A 25,147-nucleotide genomic window follows, 5' to 3' on the forward strand; every position below is an offset into this window, starting at 1 on the left:
CATTATTTTTGCAAATATAATTTCCGCAAATAAAACTTAATCAGCTGATGAGTTTCTCTGATAACGGACAAAGGTTCTCCCTGTTATTACTCCTGCTCCAGCCACTGTATCAACATGCTTCATTGCACCATTGAATTTGACCTCATAAAACAAGCAAATCTAATTCAAGATTCAAGAGTTTTTATTCGCCATGTTTGAGCGTGCCAAACAAGGAATTTGATTTCTGTAAATTTGTCAACATAGTTGTGCCTTTAATTTAATTTGAGCTATTACACATATATGTCCTCCTAAAATAGAGTTAAATCATTATTTGTGACAATTAAAACTAACAACTGCTACTGTACTAATACTTGTATAGTTTTATCATCCTTATACATGTAATGAAAAAGATTTTACGATGCTTGCATACACATAAATATTTAAAATAAGTGGAATATAAGTGTTTTTGTGTAGTACATGCATGAAATCTCTCAGAACTGAAAATGTCACAAGTGAAAGATGAATTCCATCATTGAAATCACATTTCAATTGGACTAAAGGGATTTCTGTAGTGTGTAGAAGAGTGTTTCACTAAATATGTGAATGGAAAATGTGTCACCATCACTAGTGTAGTAAAATTGTGTGGAAAAAACGGAAGGCCTTTTGTCATTGCGTCATTCTGTCGGAGGAGCATTTTGCAATTTAACAAAAGACACTCGTGGACCCCAACATAGTACAGAGACAAATAATCACATCCACATACACACCATCACTGAGCAACTTTCTCAAACATTTATCATCCTTAACACGGCTCTGTTGGAAATGGGACCGACCCGCTAAGTTGGGTCAATTTGACCCACTGCAGTCAAATTGTATGGGTTATTTTGTTCAAGCAGGTTCCAATCTACAGTTAAAAATGTAAATCAATTCAAAATGTCTGTTATTTATCATTCTAGGCAGAGGTTGCAAATCCAGGTCCAGAAAGTGTAAAGGCTGCCACAGTTTGGCTTTCGGGTGTGTCTTGGGTCCACGGCCTCCTTGCTGGCCTTAATGAGGAGTTCCTGCAGAAGTGCACGGTAAAATGTAACCACAATCACGATTGGGAGTAAAATGACATCGGTGTGCCTACTCACATATTCCTTGTCATGCAGACAGGAGCGACTGCAGCGCAACAGCATGACTGCAAGTGAGATTGCGCCCTCTGCTGGTAAGAGAAAGAAGGCACATTTCATTTCAGACAGCATGTTCAAAGTTGATTATTTTTGTGCCCAGTGTGGAGCATATCAAATACCTGCTCACAGCAGAGTACATCGACCAGCGCAGAGCCGCATTCCAGCAACATTTTTTTTCTTTCTTCCTGAAGGTGTGGAAGCTACATTTTTTGAGGAAGCCTGAGAAGGAATAATCAATGACCAAAAAAGACACGGACGGATGTGCAACTAAACATGGAGCTTTTTGTGAGTAGTCTCTAATATCATCTTTATGCTTGAAAATATTTTTTTTCTTCTCAAAATGTTTGACTATTTACATAAGAATATGTGAGTTTTTATCTGATATTTTTTTTTATCTTAAAATACAAGTTTTCCAATTGCATATCAGTTGCACATAATTTAAACTCACATTATTTTGGTTGGGGGAGAAAAGGGAAAAGAAAAAAGCATCCAGAAATCACATTATCACACTTAATCATGTGCAACCTTTGTACAAGTTAATTTAAGGACTTTTTCAAGTGTAAAAAATCAAACTCAGCCACATTTTGTAATTTACCGTACAGCATAATAGCCAGTTACTTGTTGAGTATGTCAACTTTGGATACGATTTAACAGGCTCAGGTATAGTTGTTTGATTCGCAGTAACTATTTAAGTATTAATTTATTTTTATTTATTTATTTATTGCGTTCAATTTGATTTTTTTAACTCGTTATTTGTCTCTCGGTTATAGTACACTCATTTTGCCAGTAGGGGACAGAATCAGACAATTTCGAGACGGACAACAAACTTTATCTAGGGTGTGCAATTTATTAACGTTTCAGTACAAAATCAATTCACGTTTACATTTTTGCGTCTGTTGCAGAAGCCAAACTCCATGTTGAAAAATGCTTTTATGTAAGTCTTGTGGGGTTACTGTTCCCCTTTATTCTGTTTTGTTTGCTGTGATGTTTTGCGCCCATCAGTGCTTGTACCCAAAATGAAAATGAATTCCAATGTGAATTGACTTTAAGGGCAAAGGGAAGGCGGGGGAGATCTTCAGCTCTACATTCACATGTCATGTACCTTCTTATTTATTATGCGTCACTCCCCATCCCGTGTAAACTGTGGGCCTCCCCTCCATCAGGGTCTTTATATGCAGCCTCACTTTCCATTTTCCCTCTTTTACTCAATATATGCTGACACAAAAAGACCACCAACACAACAAAAAGGACACAGCACACTATTATAGCCACCAGCCCGCCTACTGTCACCGCCGAGGGCTGCTGAGTTGGAGCGACCTCGTGTGGCGTCACTGTAGGGTTCATAGTTGTTGTAGACTCCCCCGAGCCTTCCCCTTCTTCATCTTCATCCTCATTTCTTTCACAAAACACCTCATTTACCAAAGTGAACCCTTTACGACAAGAGCAAACATAGCCTCCATAAGTGTTTTTACAGCCATCATCGCAGTAACTACTCGCGCATTCGTCAACGTCAATGCATACGGTGTGGTCCACCCTCTCCTCCGCTATGTAACCATCTGGACAGTAACACTGGTACTTGTCATTTGGGTCGCACTCCGCGATGCACTCCTCCTTGCCACAGTGCAGCTCACACTTGCTCGTGTCCAGCGGGTCCACTATATATCCATCGTAGCAGGAACATTTGTAACTCCCGGGGTTGTTGTGACACATATGCTCGCATGGTGCAGACGCGCATTCATTCTGATCCACGCACAATCCACTCGTCATCTTGAATCCGACCTCACATTCGCATTTGAAGCCTCCTACGGTGTTGACGCATCGGAAGTTCTCCCCAGGACATTGGCGTTCATCGGAGCAGTCGTTAATGTCCATGCAAGATCTTCCATCGGCTGCCAGTTTGAAGCCGTGGTCACACGCACAGGAAGGCGCGCCGTCATCTCCATCCAAACAGGCGTACTCGCACCCTAAACGCGCGCACGCGTCCTCCGCGTCCACGTCGCATGAGATTTCATTATCGGGGTTGATGGAGAAACCGGGCGGGCATGAGCAAGAAGGTTCATAAGCATCATCCACGGTGCATTTGTGCTCGCAACCTCCTTCGAGGATCTCGCAGCTCCACGGAGCCTGAAGCCAAGTTTCGTAGCACACGAACTTGCGCTTGGTCGGTTCCAGCGTGACGATGCTTCCGGGCGGCACGGAGAGCAGATCATCTCCCCCGAAACCCAAAGGGGTGCTGTACACCGGGGTTCCCCCCTGGAAAACCATATCTTTAGTCGAGCACGAGGATTCGAAGTGGTACTCGCACAGGAAGCCGGTGACTCGTGAGTCACACGGCTCCTGAACCCACTGGAGCTTGTCCACATCGGAAACTGTGACGCAGCGTGGAGATGTGCAGTCGCTGTCGAAAGAAGGAGCCCAGTTTTCAAAATCACTTCCAGTGTCTTTTGTCATCCACTCATATCCTTCAAGACGAGATGTTGCATTCGGGCAAGCGGTTACACGATGCAAACCGATCCAGAATCGACCCGAAAAGTTCATCAATAGTTTAGGCAGTACATCACGTGATGCAGACGGACTAACAGTCATTAAAAGCCCGTTTCTTTCTTTGCAATGAATCTGTGCGCTTAGAAAGTCACAAGAGTTGTGGAATACGGCGAAACAACGGCTCTCAACACAGAGCCCACCGTCCGGGTCCAGCCCATCGAGCCTCCCCACCAGCACAGCCAGCACAGCAACGAACAATCCCGTGGCATCCTTCATATTCGAACACAAGCGTGCGTTCAAGTGGTCACGCGTCCCTGCAGCCAAGACGCTCGTTTGTTGGAAAAATTGTTTGGCTCGCATTTATAATCTCCCCTTTTCATGTTGGCGACCGAGCAGAGGAAGGAAGTGGCTCTTAAGCAGCCTTCTACGGCGCTCAGTGGCTCTCTAAGGAAACTTTCTCCTCTCAAACGCCCTCAAAGAAGACCACGGCCGCAAATTACGCACCGGGGCTTTACGCACGCCATCACTTACGCTAACCCCCTCCCCTTTGTCCCCGTTGCCCCTCCTAGTGAGCGGACTCGCACAGTCTGCAGTGTATGGAAAATCGTTTGAACTTTCATTTTATATCCTCGATATTCAGATTATATGGCCCAACATATTCGTATGCTAATTGTACTCACTACTAAAACTCAAACTAAAACAGAAGGCTGCGAAAGTATTTTACACTCCAGGGGGGTTGGGGCGATTTGAAGGTAAAAATATTTGAAATACTTGAAATCTTTTATGACGCCAAGACTCTTCCCCCGCCCCCCCTCCCCCCCTCCCCCACTAAAAATAATAAATAAATAATCCACAGTCTGGCCACTGTCATAGAATTATCCATTTAATTGCATTACTATTGTTGTACAGTGAAGTGGATAGAACTGCATTGCATCACAATGGTAGAAAAAAAAATACTGTCAGGATGTTATAACTATGTAATAAGCAGTTCTGTATTAGTACAAAGTACAACCACAATAAACATATCAATACGTTGACATCCATTTAACATGTTTCTTTTGTGGAAACTCAAATGCATTTCAATCAAATAAGATGTTCCTTAACAGTCTGTCAGTAATGGTACATAAATTCAACATTTAATGTCGAAAAAAGGCACACGAGAAAAGACACGTGTTATACAGTTGAATTATAATGACTTTGGGCACATAATGATGAGGTGGCATTATTCTTATTCTTTCACGTTAGCAATTATGTTATGTAGCTCATATAGCAGCAGTTTTACATTCAAGGTCTTTTTGACAGTAATGTTCTGAATACATGCATATTTTCATCTAAAATATTGTCATGGAATATCTATCAAGTTATAATATAATTATGCACTCAGCTTCTACAGTTAGTACACTTTGATAATCAAATGACACCCAAGCTAACCGCAAACACATATTTACATTTTCAGAGAGGTATCAATTAAGTTAACACTTAGTTTATTATTGCAATTGCAGTTTTCAGTGTTGCAAATTATTTTACACAAAGGTCAACATTAAAACATCCACTTTAAAACATCCGTTTGCAGAAATCAAATGTTGACCACAGGTGTACTTACAGTAAATGTTTAGCTTAGTGTTTTTAAAGACAGTGTTATGATATTGTTGTTGAGAGAAGTCATGATAGAAAACAAGTTCAGGTTAAAGCATCAGCTTTGTTCAGCTTCAAAACCACACAAAAAAAAAAAATCTACTTAATTCATGCATACAACAAACATTTTGAATTAGGCTGATTGTAATGGCACTTTGTTATTTCTTGATAAAGTGGAAGTAGTTTCATTTGTTTGTTTGAATAAAATCAACAATGAATTTCTTAGAATTGTGATACATAGCTTAAATCTGGGATTTGTGTGATTTCTTAATGCAGACCAAATATTGTTCAATGAAAAGCACATTTCACCAAAGTTTGAGTTGGACAACGACAGTAGTTTTGTGCCAATTCAAAAGCTTTGGTAGAGAACTGAATGAAGTACCTCATTATTAAATATATAAGTACTAAGAATTAAGGCTGCATTATTTAATCAATTAATGTGTCGATTTCTATTCCTTTATACAAAACAGGATTTTTTTTTCAATTTGACAATTAGGAGACTTTATCACTGAGAAATGTAATCATTCAAATAAAAATGAACCTACCCAACACCATTCACAGTCAAGAATATTAACTTTTAAAAGAACAAAAAACAGTGTTTTGGTTTTATATGCATCAATGGCTGCTAATCTAAGTTCCAGCATATGTAGCTTTGGTAACATCTTAATTGCAGACACGTGTAGAGAAAAAGAAGGAAGCAAAAAAAAAAAATGGCACCCATTGCTAAAATTGGCCACATAATTTAAAAAAAAAAAAAAACAGTAGCATTTGTATTTAACTTGGGGCATAACTTCTGTTAATGCAACCAACAGTCAATAACTTTATCGGTACTAAGGAAGTAAATGGAAGCTTCAGTGTGTATGAAAAGTCGACACAACACCGTTCAAACAGCGAGAGCTTCATCATATCAAAACTCTTAACGGGTTAAATGATGACAAAGAATTATTATTGCTTTTTTAAAAAAAAATATTGATGAATAAAGCTGAGACGTTGAGATATGAATGTTTTTCAAACATAACGAATGTTGACTTTTTATCCATTTTGGTGTAACAATTGCAGTTTTTTCATCACCAAGAAATTCAAAATTTCATACCACAACAAAAACGGAAATTCAAAATTTTTAGGTGACAAGGAAAACAAAAATTCAAAATTCTTTTCAACATTTAATGAACCCTGATTAAAACCTCGCCGTTTATCCATGCACGTGCCTGTTCTCAAGGGTTAACAGTATTGTGGTTAAAGTCTTTGTGAGTCATACTTTGACTCCTTATCAAAAGATAACCGCTTGTATGTCTCTGTGGTGACTTGCTGCAGGTAGAAAATATCCATATCGGACCCTTTGAGGGAAGAAAGATCAAGACTACCGCAACGTTTGGCCAAGTTCCTAACCAGCAAGTAGAGCAACACCAGGCAAAGCAACAGGAACACAGTAATGCCAAGTATGCTACCTGTTTTGACGTAAGACGGCACGATGGCTGGACGGGGCTCAGCCTGCGTGGGGTACACTGCGGCCCATCCATCCTCGCTCGGGTGCACGCACATATATTCATCAAACAACTCAAAGCCCTCTTCACAAGTACACACAAAACTCCCAAATAAGTTTTCACAATTGTGTTCACACTGCATATGAATCTCACACTCATCGATGTCGGTGCAGTATGCAGTGCCGTTGCGGATGTCTTTGATATAACCTTTAGGGCAGAAACATTGATGCATATCCTTCTCCTCCAAAGTAGGATTTGGGATGCAATTAGCTGGGCAGTCCGCCTGGTCGCAGTACAACTGACACTTTGTGGGGTCATCTGGGGACACTATGAACCCCTTACGACAGAGGCACGCATACGCGCCGTTAGATTTAACGCAATTCATGTGCTCACATTTGTCACAGATCCTCACATCCACGCACACGCCGTCCTCTTCCTCGAAACCATCTTTGCACCTGCACTCGAACCCACCATGTGAATTCACGCACTCCTCACCCTCTAACTCGCAAGCATCCAATTGCTGGCACTCGTCCACGTCCACGCAGCTTTTCCCGTCCGGGGCCAGCGTGAAGCCTCCACGGCATTTGCACGCTTGGGTGGCGTTGTCACACTGGTGCGCGCAACGATCACATGGATCATGGCTGCAGGTGATGAGGTTGGCGTGGAGATGTGCTCCCTCCCCACACACGCAGGAGCCGGATGTGGTGTTGCAACCGTATTCGCAGCCGCCTCCCATCACCTCGCAGTTCCACGGTGCTGTCATCCAAATTGATTGAAAACACAAATGCTTGGCGTACAGATGTAAGGTGCCCATCTTCGCCACTTCGGCAGTCGTTCCGGCAGGGAAATAAAGTGAAGTGGCGTTTACAGTAAACTTCATTGGCGCTAAATATTTCACCTGAGCGTCCCTCGTTACGGAGATTGCGCCACAAGGCTCCTCGTTGACGAATTGGCAAAAGTACCCTGTGAGTTTGTTTCCGCACTGGGTCGTATGGATTTTCAGGTTGCCTCCCATCGACACCGAGCAAGAAGAGCAGTTACGGGCGCCTGTGACCATCCCAGAAGGATCGAACCAAAAACTGCCGCTCATGCCTTCTAGTAATCGTCCTTGCTCTTCCGCGTCGAAGAATAACAACAAATCTCCACCGGAATCTTGGCAACTTTTCTGGGCTCCCTCAAAGTCTTTTAGTCCCACAAAAAGAGCGTAACATAAATCATTTGTGCAATATCCGCGCAAAGACATCACAGTTTTCTGCAGCCCGCAAAGTAGGAGCGCACGTATGAGGAAAGCAATCATGGTGTCGATGCTTGAAGAGATTATTGGTCAAAAGAAAGATGGTTGGCTGTGTTCGACGATGCAAACTTGCCGAGGATACTGGAAGCTCCACATGATACCGTCCATTTATAAAACCATGTCCTTCTCTAGTTCGAGCAGCACAGGAAGGAAGTTCAGTTCTGGTGGGTCCGCTTGCACAACCCTCCCCCTGCAGCTCTTAAACCTTATCACAAACATACTGGCTCATTAACACGCACGCACGCACGCGCACGCAGTCACACGCACACATACTTTCCCCATGACTGATCTTCTCATGAGAGGACAGTAGCTTGTCTTGTCACATCCCCTATTCACCCAGAAGTGGCAAAGGTACACACTGTAAAAAAAAAAAAAAAAAAAAAAAAAGACAGGTAACAGAGGTACAGCTGATTCATGTCCTGTATTTGTGTAAAAGTACAACAACAACAACAAAAACACTGTACATACTATATAGTAGCTAATATACACACATACAGTATATCACACACACATATATATACACTACATACATACCTCGTCTATTAGACGTCTGGTCTATGTATAGACCTAATTTAGACGTCTAAAATTGGTCTCGGTTTAGACCTAAAACGTCTAAATTAAAAACATCAAATATGATCATATTTCGAAATTTTAAAGTCTCAACCAGCTGTAAGTTGTATAAATAATGTACAGAAGTTATTTGGATTTGTCACTTAACTGGTTCTTTTATATCAAACAAATTATTTTAGGTGCATTACCTGACACGTTTCGGTGGGTTCTTCCGCCTACATCAGAGTGAACCCGCCGAAACATGTCAGGTAATGCACCTAAAATAATTTGTTTGACATAAAAGAACCAGTGAAGTGATTAAAAAAGGAAAAACAAGATGAACTTAGTACAACTATTTGGATTTGTGTTTAACAAGCATATTGCTCCGTATATGTGAATTGGTTATTTCTGTAACCTGATATAGACGTCTATTTTTGGTTATATTATAGACCTAAAATAGACGTCTAAATTAGGTCTATATATAGACCTATGTGTGTACACACATGGTATATACCTATAAAAGATGTGTACTGAAAACAGATTAGAATGGGGAAAATCCATTTTGATTTCAACAAATCAATTTGTTACATTTGAAAATGTTCAGTCCTTGCATCGTGTCGCACCCCACGATATGTCTGTGATATCACCCTTTATGAAATATGCGCACCACGTGAATAATCATGACGATAGCTAAAGCCCTGGCACATTGAAGCAAATCGAAATCCCATAGAATTTAACTGAATGTAAAGTTCTTGAATCGTATGGTACGCCATGGGGCCTATTTTCATTCCGAAAGCGCAAAGTAAAGTCTCGCTGGGCGCGTGGGTGGAGTTTTCTTCCTTTTGGTATTTTGCAGGCTACTGTCTGTTACCAAATTGTCGCATGAGTTGGGGCCAAGACCACCCAGACAGGCGCAAGATGTGTGTGTGTGTGTGTGTGTGTGTCTATTTCCACACTTTATGAAAAATTGATTTTTCATTTGCATGTATCCAAATAGTTGAATGACTTCCAAACCAAAAGACATCCATTGTTTAATCTCAGTAAGGCCCTCGTCCAAAAGTTGTGCTGATTTATTATTGTGGACGTCATATATAATTCACAAATGTAACATTCTAAAACAAAACAATCAGCGTGGTATTTAATTATTTAGGTCTTTCTTGGAATTCAAACTATTTTAGTACAATTCTTTAATTTCAATAGCTACAAGTGTGTTTTCATACAATGCAAGATCATTTTTTTGGAATGAAAGAAAATCTGGATTCATTTTTGATAATTACTTGGGTCTGGTATGCTGCGGTATTGGAATGTTAGTCATTGTGGTGGTACTTGGAGACTATTTCTTTAGGAGCTTCAAGAATATGATTCAAGATCGAATTTACTGTAAGTATCATGAACTAACATCCTTAGGGAACAATAAAGCACAAGGAAGTAGATGCTAATTTTTGCTTCGTAGTTCTAAATCTGTAATCATTGTTCACCTTTTCGCTGTGTCTTTTCTCAAGTGGCTGAACCTGGAAGAGGAAGTAACACAAGCGAATGGACTCACTTCCTCCAGCGAAAAGGTTATAGAAAGACAATGTGATGAGAATCACAATTATGGAAACCAGTTTTGTATTTTCTCATTCTTCACTGAGGTAATGTATGGTCAGTTGGGAGTGTCGGAATGTGAGCAAACCCTTTAACCCTCCCTCCTCTTGTGACAAACAATGAGTCTCATGTGGAAATAATGTTCTAATTGAATTTGGTGTGAACTCAAACATCCAAGCTTGGAACATGAGCATATCCGTCCATGTATGACACGTATGAACATACACACCCTTCACGTAGGTGGACTCAAATTCTATTTCAATACCCACTACATAAAAATAGGTGTGGTGGGATGCAATAGGGTGGAGGGGATGTGAGCCAGCCGTGCAGGGAAGAGATTTCTTTGTTCGCTCAGTGCTAACAAAATAATCACTTGAATGTTTTTATTTAAATTGGGAGTGATAGATAGCAGGTTGCTAGGTGGCTCAATGGCTCGGTCTAATCTCAACTGGAACCCAGCCTGGCGACACAAACCCAAGTTGCTCGGTCTTAGTAAATATTTGGACTGATATCTATCCGAAATGCCCACGCTGAGTTAATCCAGTTCCAGGCGTGTCTGTAGATCATTTCGCCAACACCAAAAATGGTCACTCTAACATGTTTTGGTTGTGATTTGTGGGACTTTTCGGTTAATGTTTGTGTTTATATGGCAATAAATTGAACAGACTGTTCAGTCCCTTATTGGGAAATGAAGCCGACCAATGCAAGCTTCATTTTCCATAAAGGGACCTTCATTGGCTTCAGTCATATTTTGTGTGAATTGAATTTTAGAACGTAAGATCAAGAAAGAAATGCAACAAGAACAATGAAATTAATCGATTTTGATCAATCTTTTTTCTTTGCAGGAACAGTTCTGAAGATAATCGTTACTTTATTGAAAATATTTTATTTTCTCCTTTATAAAATCATATTAATAGGATACTTTTTTGAATTGACTATCTTCAGTCTTGTTATACACATAATCAAGAAAGAAATGCAACAAGAACAATGAAATTAATCAATTTTGATTCTTGCTGACTCATTTCTTTGTAGGAACAGTTCTGAAGAAAATCGTTACTTCATTGAAAATATTTGATTTTCTCCTTTATAAAATCATATTAATAGGATACTTTTTGAATTGACTATCTTCAGTCTTGTTATTGCTCCGAATATTTGAACGTTGGCAGGTGACAGGTTTGAGGTTAGCTCTACCAAACTTTCTCCAACAAAAACAAAAATGTGCATGTCTGACGCGACTGGCATGATTGTAATGTTTCTTTAACCTTCAACTCATCACTTTTACGGCAACTCCCAAAGCTTTGAGACACGGCCATAGATTGCAAAAGTGTGTTTGAGATGTTACAGGAGAGGAAATGGAAGGCGTTTTCCATGTCCTGACTGTGGATCAAAGCGTGCGTACACACACACACACACATCCTCACACACACTTATAGGACCATGAAAAAATAGTCTTGACACAGTTTGTGTGTGGGCATATATATTGGACATGTGACAAACTGCCCATTCACAACTAAACCACAGATGATTTTAGAAATTTAGAAATGAATTTCTGCAGGCTGATTGCCTCGTTTTCTTGACCCGTTTAAGAGTCCCGATACGTCATTGCCATGGTCAGCCATTGTATATACATCACAATAATTAATTTTACATCTGAATTCCATGTTAACATTAAATGTGTGTATGAGTGGATAAAAAGATGTCACTAATGTGACGTAGCTATTACACATGGCAACCCAGTTGCATCACGATGGAACAGTACAGAAACTCTAAATCAGGGGCGTCAAAATAATTTTTGTCACGGGCCACATCGTAGTCATAGTTTCCTTCGAAGGGCCATTATGACTGTCAATATTATATACAGTATATGCTACACAACAAATTAACTAGTTTTGAAATCAGGGACTAGTAAAAACTATTCAAATATTTTAAAAAGATGAATGGTAATAAAAATTGCAAGCGTTATTTTTTAAAATACTTTTTTATTTTATTTTAGTATTGACCCAAGTTGATGCACAATTTGTCTTTGCGGGCCGCATAAAATGATGTGGCGGGCCGTATCTGGGCCCCCGGGCCTTGAGTTTGACACCTGTGCTCTAAATGGTCAATTTTTACTCTGACTTTTTAGATGGTTAGCAGAACCATGAACGAATAACAGCGTGTAATGTTGATGCTATGCAGTTGCATGTGAGAGAGACAGAGAGAGAAAAAAAGAGCTTCATGACGCCATCATAGTTTGGCTTTAAAAGAGTTGTTTCGCCCCAAAACGAGTGAATCGGAATGAAAACATTGATTTGATTAAGGACAACATTGCAATGTGTCCTGCTTGTTTAACCTGACGCCTTTCAATATCGCTTAGGTGTCCTGAAGGGGCACTTCCTGCCATTGAGTGCTGCATATCTACCTTACTTTTGCCCCTGCGCTTCAGAACAGGACATGATTTACACTGTGAATATTTATCTGAGGGTTTCAGATGGTAAAACTAAATATCCTCACGCCAAGTGCGCCACAGCTCAGCAAAAGTTGAGGAGAAAACAGATAAATCCTGTCCAGACTTGCGAAATCATAACAACCCCTTGTGGATTGATGTTTTGGACAAAAACAATGAAAGATAAGAATAAGTTTTCATTTTTTTGCTTTAGAACTGCTTTTGTTTGATAATATTGTTCAGCGTTGATGAACATTATATATTGTTGCTCCAACAATTTGCAGTAGAGTAACAGTGAGAGCTGTTTTTATTATTTTGACTTTCACCCATCGCTCAAGGGTTAAATGGTTAGAATCACCTGACTCTAGTTCCAGCACAGCAAACTCTAAAAACACAAAGGAGACCATTGTTCGAAAAGACAAAACTGTTCAAGTAAATCACACATGTTTTTAATAATTAAAAAAAAGTAGTGTACAGGTTATGATTAATGTACTATCGTGGGATTTCCTAACACACAAAGCCAAGCTTGAACATCCCCCACAAGAATTCTACAGATGTTCTCTTCATGCCTCAACTAATTGCAGGAATCCGTAGGATTGAATCGTCCCTGTCTCACATAAGCCGTTTTATTCAGTCTGTGTGTTTTGGCTCTGTGAGTCAAGGGATTATGTTTTCCTCTATTTGTCTCTCTTGAGTCTCCACGGACAGGAAATAAGAGCGAGATGAGAAAGTTTATTGCTTGTTTTTATTCACCGCTTGGTAAACAGTGGCGAGGTGCACAGACATAAGGAATACAATTTCAATTTATCGGCACATGCCACCATTCCCTCCATTTCCTGCAATTGTGTTTTGTATGAGAAAGGCGCCAAGTAAGCAGGTAATGAACACTGACTGAAATCCTTTGTGTCACATAAGAAAACACATCATGGATTCTAATAAATAAAGTTATTAACTTTACAGACAGTGTTTTAAGAAACATCACAAAGGTGACCTAGCCGTAGACTGTGTAATGGAACCTTAATATTGGTTACACAGTAGAGAAGCAACTAGTTGTGCTGTGTTTATATTGCTGATGGGAAAATGAAGCTTCAAGATGCTTCATGAATCGGTTGTATTTATTGAGACGTTTTGATGACTGATTGAAAAAGGCCTGAAAGCACACTGAATTACTATTTCTTAAATCACATACTTTTTAAGTCAAGTGCCATCTCGAGCAGTCAAAAAAAATTCAACTGGTTCATGAAGCAAATTTGAAGCTTTATTTTACCATCACTAGTGTATATAGAACGTGTATCCCAAATCAATTACCGTATTTTCCGGACTATAAGGCGCACCTAAAAACCTAAAATTTTCTCAAAAGCCGACAGTGCGCCTTATAGTCCGGTGCGCCTTATATATGGACCAAATTTCTAAATTTAAACTGGCCCGAAGCATCGTGTCATGAAATCAATCATAAGTGGCCCGCTGAAGACTATGAATCATGAATCAAAAAGACTATGGATCATTATTTTGTGCTTATAAAGTAATTTGTTGCGTCTGAAGTTGAAATATAAAAGATCAAATGGAGAATGATTTGATTTGGATTAAAAATCTGACATGATGCATTAATGGTGCGCCTTATAGTCCAGTGCGCCTTATATAAGGACACAGTTTTAAAATGGGCCATTCATTGAAGGTGCGTGCGCCCTATAGTCCGGTGCGCCTTTTAGTCCAGAAAATACGGTACTTAATTGTCTACAAAGCTGTGTGGTACATTTTGATTACACCATACCCAATAAATTCACTTTTTTTGCCGTTTTTTTTTTAAATGATGCTGCCAGATTTATTTCAGAGAACATCAACTTTATTGTTTGTTGTACCATAAAATCATTCTCTTTCATCCCTTGCAAATCCTAGATCTATGGCTGATGGATCCATGGATGGGAACAACGCTTTCGTGTTCTTCCTCCAAGTAGTAAACAAAGTTCATCCCTCGAGGAAAATATCTTGGCATGCTGACAGGAATATTACAACTTCCATTGACCCCAGAAACAACCAACCCTTTGGGCCTTTGTGAGAAGGTTGTAAATACCAGTCCCCAACTCCGTCGTCTGATTGTTTCAGGTTTCCGGGTTTTGCTTTTTCCATAACATGCAACCATGGAAACATGCTGAGATTTACACACGCACTCATGCTCTCTCTCTCTCTCTGGCTCTATGCAACTTTTGTTCTCCACACAGGAACACGAAGGTCAACAAGGACCTACACGAATGTTGTTTTTCACCAGCATGAAGCATTTGAAAAAAGTATTTCATAATTGCAGTCAGACAAGTAAATTACACAAAGTGTTCCATTTAAATTTTTGTAATTTTTTACGATGGTCACACTACCGCTGAGGAACGAGAATTTACAAATATTGTCCTTGTAATTCCCTATTGGCTGAGAAGAAAAAAAATGGATTCTCCATCATTCCCCTCCTCCTCCCTAAAAATACTAATTTAGGTGTTCTCAGAAAGTTGAGCTAACCCTAACCCTAACAAGGCACCTCAAGGGATGGTGGATTTTATGATTATAGTACATATGGTAAATAATGTTAGATACTTTATTAATCCAAGAAAAACACTTTTATGACAAAAATCTCATGGCTCTGAGTGACTTTGTTCTATGTAAAGTTAACAAATTAGGAAAAAGGAGGGCGTCGCCGCTATGCAGCTTGCCACCCTTCAAAGAAGCCTTGAGGTTTTATCAGATTATCAGTGCCAACCTTTTAAACAAAAAGTGACAATAATTTTTTACTGCCTTGAATTAACAAATGGGTAGTCTAGGGAGGACTGCCATTTCCTTACTATGCCACATTATTCTGCTCTAAATAGCACGCCATTTGATTTATATATTTGATTTCTTTATTAGGTGATGATTTGAGATGCCTTTGTCCAAACATCTGGCAACAACGTCTGAAATTATGTGTGGTCCTACTGGGGATCATTTCGTGCACAGGCACTGAGGTAATACGAAGAAAAGTCACTCCTATTGAAATGAATGTCACAGTTAGTGACAAATATATGTTGGGTTAAACGTCCAATTTTTATATCCTTAATCTGTTGACAGCCAAGTGCTATTGTTATTGCAACCCCACAGAGATGGCATATTTTGTTAGTTTTTCACTTGTTTCTTTTGGCAGACACTAAACATTGCAGTGAAAGCCAAGCAAATAAAGTTCATCAAAACTTCCTTTTACCTCCTTCAATAATAATAATAATAATAATTGTATGCAACTTTTCTTTTTTTGGGATAAAAATAAAATTGTATTTAATTAGGGACTTTTTCTAATGAATACAATTTATTCTTGGCATTTGATAAAGCAGCACAACGTAATAAATAAAATAAAATATGTATTTCACTGTAATAACTAAATGTATACCAGTAAAAATCAGAAACAGTTAGCAAAGGGTTAATCTCCTATAATGCGAGAACTATGAGAAAAAACAAACATCAATATTCTATTGGTCATTGTTATTTTTACACTTGCGTAATTCTTGCTGGAGGAATGTGTTATGTAATTTCTGTCTTCAATGAATCTAATTGAATCAAAGTGCAGTTAATGGAGGAACAGATGGAGCAAAAAGTAGTTAAATAAACATGAAAAGGGTTTTAAAAAACTTATTATTACGTTCTATCAGTTTTCAACTAATCTACACAAACTCACAGGGACTTCTTTATTCTACCAGTCAAATAACGATAAGCTTAGCAAGATCATATCCTGAAAATACAATGTCATGCTGTCCAAAATAGATTTTAAAATACCATAAAAGAATCCGGCCTTGTAGAATAACAAACCACAGATGGTTGACATTTCAGGCCGCGACTGTGCGGCATAATTCAAGCCAAGTGGAAGCCTGCTTAACTTCTGTCTTCAGCTTTATGCGTGTTTACAAGGTTGCAATTGAATGTGGTTAGACATACACACATATAAATGACAGAATTATTAGCAGGGTTTAGATTAAATACATTAAGGCATGAAATGATTGTCACAAGGCTTTCCATGAGTGTGATTTTATTGTCTGGCACTATTTTTCTTCCCCCAGAATGGTTAGCACTACCAAAACTGTCATGTTTTTGGTGGTGTGTAATGACTGTATTTGCATTAATGCTCAGTTGATTGCAATAGAATAATGTGTCACCAAAAAATACCACCATTTTAATTAAAAAATTACAAATTTGCAAGTATCACCCAGGGCGACTGACTCATACCTCCAGATGAGTAATACAGCTTAGATATTTAAATGATGAGTCAAGTTCAGGACCTCTCGCTTTCACTCCCTTCTCAATATTTTCTCGCACATTTGACATTAACATTTAGCAGTTTATCTTGAAGTAGAAGCCAAAAATGAGACATTTGAGGTTTTGTTCCAAAGCATCATTATATTCTGATATAGTCTTTCCAGAAGACAATTATAGAATAAGAGTCTAAGCTTCATAAGAAAGAATCAAATGAAGACCAGTTATGCCTCAAGACAGCGTGCGTCACATTAAAAACTCTATGGTAACTGATTAAAAACTAACAACAACAACGTTTTTTTTTTTTTTGGCGTACATATTTCCACAAGCGTTGGTCTGCAACAAATTTCCCCCTACCCCCGACTACCAGCGGTTCTTCCTGGACCCTCCTCCGCCGCCATCAATCACACCCCATTTGTTCCAAACATTCCTTTCCTCTGCGCCTGAAGAGAGCTCGGGTACACTTCAACAATTCTCTGCCATACAGCTGTCGATAAATATCCTCTTTGCTATGAAAACAGATGTGAACTTCTGTTCTAAAATCTTGCGATCATACCCCTTTAGACCACAGGTGTCAAACTCAAGGCCCGGGGGCCAGATACGGCCCGCCACATTATTCTATGTGGCCCGCGAAGACAAATTGTGCATCAAATTCATGTCATTACTAGAATTGCAAATGGTCTTCACTTTTAATATCTTTTTTTTTTTTTTTAATATGTGACCAGTTTTTACTCGTCTGATTTGAAAACGAGTTATTTGTCAGTTTGTTTTGTAGCTTTTACTGTATACAATATGAGGTGCTCATACATTTATTTGGGTTGACAGTCATAATGGCCCTCCGAAAGAAGCTATGACTACAATGCAGCCCGCGAAAAAAATTTGTTTGACACCCCTGCTGTTGACAAAATTAAGAAAATGGAGGCTTGATTTTATATAAATGACACATAATGCATATAATTTTCTTTCGCTGGCCACGTAAAATAATGTGACGGGCCAAATCTGTCCCCCTCGAGTTTGACAGTTTAACCTTTTTATTTTTTTATTTTTAATAATTTGGCACAGCCGTGTGTCAAGAAGTACTATATTACTTACTTTCAAGGCAACATTATTGTTATGAGTTACAAAGAACAAAAGGTGTATGAGGTTCAAGACAATGCCAGTTGCAAATTGATTTGATAGACATCCTGACAGTGTAAACTCTAAACACGAGTTTACAAGACCAAGTTTTCCAGCTCGGACAACCTGAGGTGTCAGATATGTGCTCATGGCTCATCTGTTTCTACTTAGTACTTGCCACGTGAATGTCAGCACCCTGACATACTGCACAAGTGGCTGTGCAAGGCTGAGCTGCACACCCAAAATTGTTCCCTCAGACTTAACCTCAAGCATTCACAACAAATATCTCAGCAAAACATAGAAATGAGAACAAATATCGTTATTGAAAAATGTTACAGCTTTGTCCAAAGGATTCCCTTCGGAGACAGATAAACTTGGAATCCCTGACATGAAATACTGTTTTCTTACAAAACATGACTACAGGAAGAGAAAGAGGAGATGAAAGTTGCAGGTTTGACTCAAGTTTAGTCACAGGAACATAAAAAAAAACCGAATGACGCTTAGTAAACGCACACGTAGTAAGAGGAATTTCCTACAAAATAACTACATTGAGAAATGTTGACGTTTAACCTTAATTCAAAGCAGCGCCACACGATGATGTTAACTCTTAGCTCATAGTTAAACTACACCATCTGTTGCTAATCCGAGCAGGGCTGAACTGCTCTGCTGTGCCTCAGACCAAAAAAAAAAATCTATTTTATCACCGTATCACATTGAAGATGTTCTCATACTTACCAACACATTTCCTATGACTCCTTGCTAATATGGTTTGATGAACACACAGAACTCTGGAGAAAATTGAGCACACTTAATATTTTTGCTGACAGCATGATGTCCTCCTCATGGACCTCAGTAATTACTTTGCTCATGTCACGTGTTTGGGTCGATGCAGGGTTCAAGTGAAAAGATAAGTTATGTAATTCTGCTTTTTGACCCCTTAGTTGCCGTTTTAAACGAGAAGAAAAGTGGCAATATATTCACCCAAAAAATATCCTGCAAATTTAATATGGCATGTATGTATTGAAATATGTCATTTCAGTATCATACGATTAGGCGCCATGATGACATGATGATATTGTTTTGTATTCTAAAATATTTCTGTGATAATAATGTGGAAAATAGCAGCAACCATAATATCATTTTAGCATTTTAGCCACACCAGTCTTCAATGTCAGGCTCTGTGGAGTTAAACTGTACGTGAGAAGTCAAGTTTTCTAGCAAAAGAAACAAGGTCACATAAAGCAAAAAAAAAATTCCACTTTCACACATATCCTGCTGTTCTGCAATCAGATGGATTTCTATGAAAAGTGTAATCATTCTTCAGCAAAAGGAAGCACAGACTTTAGGGAGTTTATTGTCTTGTTCTTGTGCACATACATTCCAAAAATAGTTTTTATAGCAACTTTAGGAAGATGTTGACTTGACATCAAGGATTTAATAACCTTTATTAACCCATGCCAGCTATACCTAGAGAGTCAATTAGGGAATGATCATTTTTATTACTTGACATTATTGGGCTGTTCTGTATGATGAGGCAATGATCGTGAATGAAAAGTGATGCATTAGTTTACAGTCAGGTCCATAAATATTGGGACAGACACAATTCTCATTGTTCAGCTTTAATTTGAAAGAATTTACAATACATGCAAAGCAGGTGAATGGAGCAAGAATTAAAATTGTTTGTATATATTTAAACACTGGATTCAAATTAATTAAAAAAATTATCCAAGTATCAACAAATACTTTTTAAGAATAAAACCAAAGCTCGAATATCAATCAAAAAGTAGAATATAAATTTTGCAACTTCTTTTTGCCCAACAATATTACTTGAACTATAACATTAATAAATTAAATCAAATAACTTTTAGTTAGTTACCCACAAGAAATGATCATAAATAAATGAGAAAAAAAATATTCTATACTGGTTTTGCATTTCACATAATACATAAGCTGTCCATAGAAAAAGATATGTACAAATCACTATAGTTGAGTTGCGAGTGAGAAGTTTGGACGGTGGTTGATGAGAGGCTGGAGAAAGTGAATTCATTTGAATTTAATTCCACTTGAAATACAAAACAAGTTGTCGTGCTTTGGTAATTAAGTCACGTAGGCTGTTGTCCACAAAAACGCCCCTTCACTTGATTTCTATGGAGACTTTGGGCATGAGCAGTGACCACATAAAAAACATAACTTGATTTTTTTTAAAGCTTTTATAATGGAGTTTTAGGTTTTGTATCGGGATTTCAAGGTTTGGCGTATACTACCGATATCAGTCATCAATAGTCGTGGCACCCTCTTGTGGCTGTTTTATGAACTGGAAATATTTGGCATGCATTGATGACCGTTTGTCATCCTTTGCTCATTATGATGCAGTTTTGTATAATGTGTAAAGGTCCATTGGCAGTGAAAATGCAAATGTTGCACACTTTGAACCTAATGAACTTGTAGTGTAGCCTCTACAGTTATCAAAACAAAAATTATTCAATTTTTTTCCAATCAGATTTTTCAAAAATGAGTCTAATCTAAAAGTTGGCAAAAGTTAGGCGATAAACCCCAACTCAAATTAGTTTATGCGGCTATGAAGCTCATTGAATTCCGTGACCAAAGTGGATTCGAGCTTGGCGTTGAAAATTCAGATGTTGCACGCTTTGAACTGAAGATTTCAGTTTTTGCCAATTGGAGTTCTCATTTTTAATCTAATTTAAAAGCCGGGGTAGGGTAGTGTGAAGCAGGTGAGAAACCCAACGCAAATAGTTGTTCTGACAATGAGAGAACATTGCATTAAGTTTTTTTTAAACTATACATGAGAGAAAACCTTTCAAACCGTGGGAAACATCGCCATCTATAGGCAAAAAAGCAACTGTGGCGGACCTCAGTGCCAGGCCTCTCATATGTCTGATATGTGATCCCATGCTATTGTTGCTGTTTTGATGAATTCTCTCTAGCCACAGTTGACAGTCATGGAATAAAGACATGTTCCTCCGTTCTGCCATATTGGTGACCCTGACGTGACCCACCACGATGTGAGGTCAAGGATGGCTGCAGCACACCTTCACCATGACCAGCTGCACATTTTCTCCATAGGATGCTCTCAAGCCACGGCCGCCTGCTCCACCACAATCGTCTGCTCACAGGACAACGGTCAGCCAGGCTCAGAACACATCATACGTTATATTATAACATATTTATATTATATGGCTGCTGAATCAAAAACAAAATTATTTGTTGCACTATAGGCCGAGTCCGTTTACATTTCATATGCATGTATTTTTTATACAGTAATCCCACGTTTATCGCGGATAATTGGTTCCATAAACCACCTGCGATAAGTGAAATCCGCGACGTACGGTCACCAACAAGAAGTACTGGGCAGGCTAAAGAGTTAGCGGAAAGAGGCTAATTCGCGATCGTGCTAACACACGAAAATGGACTTCTAAAGGAATCTAAACGAACATTTGGAGCAATACTACACTGTCCTAAAGGTTAGACACATGTTTCCTCAATTTAGAAGTTTTATGTTGACTTATAAATGTTTTTTTTAATTTGGAAAAAAAATCCGCGATGTAGTGAAGCCGCGATAAACGAAACGCGAAGTAGCGAGGGATCACTGTATTGCCCAAACTTTGAATTCTTAGAATGGACTGTCGAGGGGCTGTTTGTGTGACTTTTTTTAAATTGATTAAAATTCTATAAAAAAAATGTGTTTGGATAAAAAAGGTATTAAAATTTGTTAGAATAATTTCACGTTCGGACTTTATGACAAGCAATGGCCCTGGCGCCGCCCTCTGTTGAATGTCAAACAGAGCCAGATAGTCCGATTCTCATATTACACACCTCTCTGCAGGAATGATTCGTCCAGCAGCCGCTGACTCCCTGTGACGCTTAAGGGGTTTCTCCACAGCCTGCAAGACAGGGGCGGGACTTCATCTCCGGGTGTAAACTATTGGACACTCGGCGACATTGAACACGTCAGCAGTCAAAGAGTTGTGAAGTGGAGATGAAACACCCCCGTCAGATTTTTCTCTTCCTGATACGAGCAGTGCACCCTGTCAAGTTACACTGCATTACGGGTGAGTCTAAAACAAGCTAACGATTAACACAATGCTAATGTTAATATTTAAATCACAGATTTTGACCTTACAGGTGATAAAATATAGCAGCAACGTGTGTGGCAGCTGGGACAGGGGAGAGAAGTTCTTTGAATCAACACACGTAACGCTGAAGAAGGACTTTCCAGATAATGTGAGCTGCCGTTGACCAAAGGTTGCTTATCTGACCTTTCCAAAATGAGAATTCGGCTGGCTAAAAAGAATCTGCTGGTACTTTTGGGTGTTTCCTTTGTCGTTTGGACTCTTTTGGTTTCCACGCGTGTGCTGTCAGATTCTGGGAACGATTTAAGTGATGTCAAGAATCAAGCTAATCAGGGCACACGCTCGAGCGACAGAGTAAAGTTTGACTTTTCTGGGTCGCTGTCAGAACTGATGCAATCCGTTTACAGGGCAAATTACAAGCAACATATTTTAAATGCTGAGCGGTTTCTAGGGGAGCCTCAGCTGGTACTGGTTGTGCAGGTCCACAACAGACCGGAATACCTTAAACTTCTCATCAAGTCTTTTGAGAAAGCTGCAGAGGTCCACAGATTCCTCCTCATCTTCAGCCATGACTATTTTTCAGCGGAAATCAACGCCATTGTGCAAGGGATCACTTTTTGCAAAGTATTGCAAATTTATTTCCCTTTTAGCACTCAGCTGTATCCCAGCGAGTTTCCTGGGCAGGATCCACGGGATTGCCCAAGGGACATTTCCAAAGAAAATGCCATCAAAACAGGATGCCTCAATGCAAAGCACCCGGATTCCTACGGACACTACAGAGAAGCTTCCATCACTCAAATCAAACATCACTGGTGGTGGAAGTTACATTTTGTTTGGGAGCGAGTCAATGCAATACAGGGCTACAGTGGATTCGTAATATTTCTTGAGGAGGACAACTACATTTTACCAGACATTTTTCACTTCTATAATTCAACGGTTGAGTTCAGGGAGAACAAATGTCAGGATTGTGATGTGCTGGCATTGGGAAACCATAATGACTTTGCAGGCTTCCTCACACTGTCTAACAAGGTACTGACCACTGGGTGGATGTCCACAAAGCACAACATTGGCATGGCCATCTCCAGAGAGGCGTACTACAAGATGATGGGCTGCAGCAACAACTTCTGCACGTATGATGATTACAACTGGGACTGGACGCTGCAGCATCTTTCTGGTACCTGCATTTCAAAGCCTATAAAAGTTCTTGTGGCTCAGGGCTCTCGGGTTCTTCATACTGGAGACTGCGGGCTCCATCAGAAGCAGAACTGCAGGCCAGAATGGGCCTCACAGAAGGTTGAGGAGGCACTTAATATAGCTAAAGATGGGCTTTTCCCTTCTTCTCTTGTCCTTTCTGCTTCTGAAGCAGCTCTACACAAGGACCACGTGAAGAATGGAGGGTGGGGAGATGTCCGGGACCATATTCTATGCAATAACTATGCCAAACGCCTTTAAACTGTGCTTTAATGTCACAAATGTTTGTCCATTCTGCACATTTTTCAAACAAAGTCGAAAGAGTTTTTACAGCGTGTTTTAATATTTGGGAGGTTCCCCCACTCCTTGATTAAAAAAAAAAAAAAATCACAAGCAAATCAAGTCCAAGCATGTTGTACATACTTTTACACTGATCGTTGCCGAAGACTTTAATAATGTGAGTGTACTTTAAGAATGTTTGTGTATGATGCAATTCATCTATGAATGATCGAACCCTGCCTCGTGTCCAAACTAAGCTGTGCCAGTTACCTGCGACCTAAATATTGAATTTCAGTCGTTTTATGTCGATCACTTTCACTGGTACAATCTAAAGTGCAGTTAAATGGCAGGTTAAAGGTATGAAAATGCTACATTGACGCACAAAATGGAGGTTACTGAATACTTCATACGTTAAATCATGTATAACAAGTCTTGAATCAGGTTTGTTCATTGGACCTTTTATGTTTGCACCCTCCAGCGAGTCACCTATGTCAACAATGAGAGCTTCATATATTGTTTTTTGTTGAGTTTCATATCCTGGGGTTTGCTTTTGGAACAATATGTCCCGAGGAATCCCAAAATGTACATTTGTGATACAAACAAAAGTGGAAAATATCAATGTGAATTGTGTTTTGGCAGTGTAAAACTGAAGTTTAACACAGTACTATTAGTAATTTGAGGTTCAGCTGACCAGAAGTGCCTTTTGCTTGTTCCTTTGAGCCTTAATGTCAGGAAAAGTACTTGGAATTAGTCTTAAATTCTACAAAAAGGGGGTTAATGAATGTAATTTTTTACCCAAATGTTTATGTGAAATTATCAGTGACGTGGGATGGTGCACTTATAGTGTATCTTTAGATTATAAACTTTTAGAATCATTCTTGGGGAAGAATATTCCAAACATGCAATACTGTATATCACGGCCTGTGATGTTAATGTAATGGGATATTGATAATGTGATTTTTTTTGGGGGGGGGGTCTGAATTCTGCCTGTTACTTGTCATACCTGATTAATGATTTTTTTCAGAATGGGAAACTAATTTAAAAATATATTTTTCATTACTAATCTGTGTGCCTTGTGTGTACATCTTGTTTATGGGAACAAGTACTGAATGAACTGACAAATGACTTTTTAATTAAGAAAATAATGAAATGACTGTGATATGGTTTAGTGATGTTTTCGTAGTGATAGTAGTGCGAAGGTACGCGTAGCCTCAACATAAACTTTAGATTATTCTTTATTTACAAAAGCATTCAGCGTTTTGTAAATCTCATAGTTCAAAGGTAGATTCAATCCATGTGTGCCTCATAGTTTACACTTGCTTTTTTTCTTTTATACTCTGGCTGCAAACAGACGCCCTGTTCTTGCCATGGTAATTAATTCTGTACTTAACAATGGCATGAGACAGCACCCTCACCCTAAACAACAGACTAATTCAGCAAGGTAAAGATAGTGTTGCTTTTCATCCTCATGGCATTTTGATGAAAGCCTGTAATTTACACTATCTGGGAGCTGTTTCATAAATATTAGGAAGAAACTTAGCCTTTATTTTATCTGAAATTATTAAAAACATTAATTACAGGACTAATTATGCAAATAGACACAC

At 39.1% G+C, this 25,147-nt stretch overlaps 3 protein-coding genes and 1 long non-coding RNA gene across 4 annotated transcripts; 1 reads left to right on the forward strand and 3 right to left on the reverse strand.

Annotated features, from left to right (window-relative positions):
• Positions 1–210: 210 nt before the first annotated feature.
• On the reverse strand, positions 211–18,829 carry LOC125990102 (uncharacterized). Its single transcript, XR_007488811.2, has 4 exons — positions 18,718–18,829; positions 1,271–1,370; positions 1,113–1,183; positions 211–1,040 (listed from the first exon to the last, which is right to left on the reverse strand). It is a non-coding gene; the product is annotated as an uncharacterized lncRNA (long non-coding RNA).
• Positions 1,979–4,139, reverse strand: thbd (thrombomodulin). The gene has a single exon (XM_049758081.2). It carries the CDS (start codon positions 3,993–3,995, stop codon positions 2,265–2,267), a length of 1,731 nt encoding a protein of 576 aa, XP_049614038.2. The 5' UTR covers positions 3,996–4,139; the 3' UTR covers positions 1,979–2,264.
• On the reverse strand, positions 4,506–8,362 carry LOC137839749 (thrombomodulin-like). The gene has a single exon (XM_068649114.1). The coding sequence runs from the start codon at positions 8,049–8,051 to the stop codon at positions 6,507–6,509; it is 1,545 nt and encodes a 514-aa protein (XP_068505215.1). The 5' UTR covers positions 8,052–8,362; the 3' UTR covers positions 4,506–6,506.
• Positions 18,830–21,891: 3,062 nt separating the features above from the next.
• Positions 21,892–24,606, forward strand: si:ch73-91k6.2 (alpha-1,6-mannosyl-glycoprotein 2-beta-N-acetylglucosaminyltransferase). Its single transcript, XM_049756824.1, has 2 exons — positions 21,892–22,052; positions 22,126–24,606. Exon 2 carries the CDS (start codon positions 22,269–22,271, stop codon positions 23,523–23,525), a length of 1,257 nt encoding a protein of 418 aa, XP_049612781.1. The 5' UTR covers positions 21,892–22,052; positions 22,126–22,268; the 3' UTR covers positions 23,526–24,606.
• The last annotated feature ends 541 nt before the right edge of the window (positions 24,607–25,147 follow it).

This window comes from Syngnathus scovelli, chromosome 20, assembly GCF_024217435.2.
Source record: "Syngnathus scovelli strain Florida chromosome 20, RoL_Ssco_1.2, whole genome shotgun sequence".
NCBI classification, from domain to species: domain Eukaryota; kingdom Metazoa; phylum Chordata; class Actinopteri; order Syngnathiformes; family Syngnathidae; genus Syngnathus; species Syngnathus scovelli.

Coding starts and splice junctions, on each gene's coding strand:
- thbd (XM_049758081.2), bottom strand. CDS start 3,995: ATGCGAGCCAAACAATTTTTCCAACAAACGAGCGTCTTGGCTGCAGGG.
- LOC137839749 (XM_068649114.1), bottom strand. CDS start 8,051: ATGATTGCTTTCCTCATACGTGCGCTCCTACTTTGCGGGCTGCAGAAA.
- si:ch73-91k6.2 (XM_049756824.1), top strand. CDS start 22,269: ATGAGAATTCGGCTGGCTAAAAAGAATCTGCTGGTACTTTTGGGTGTT.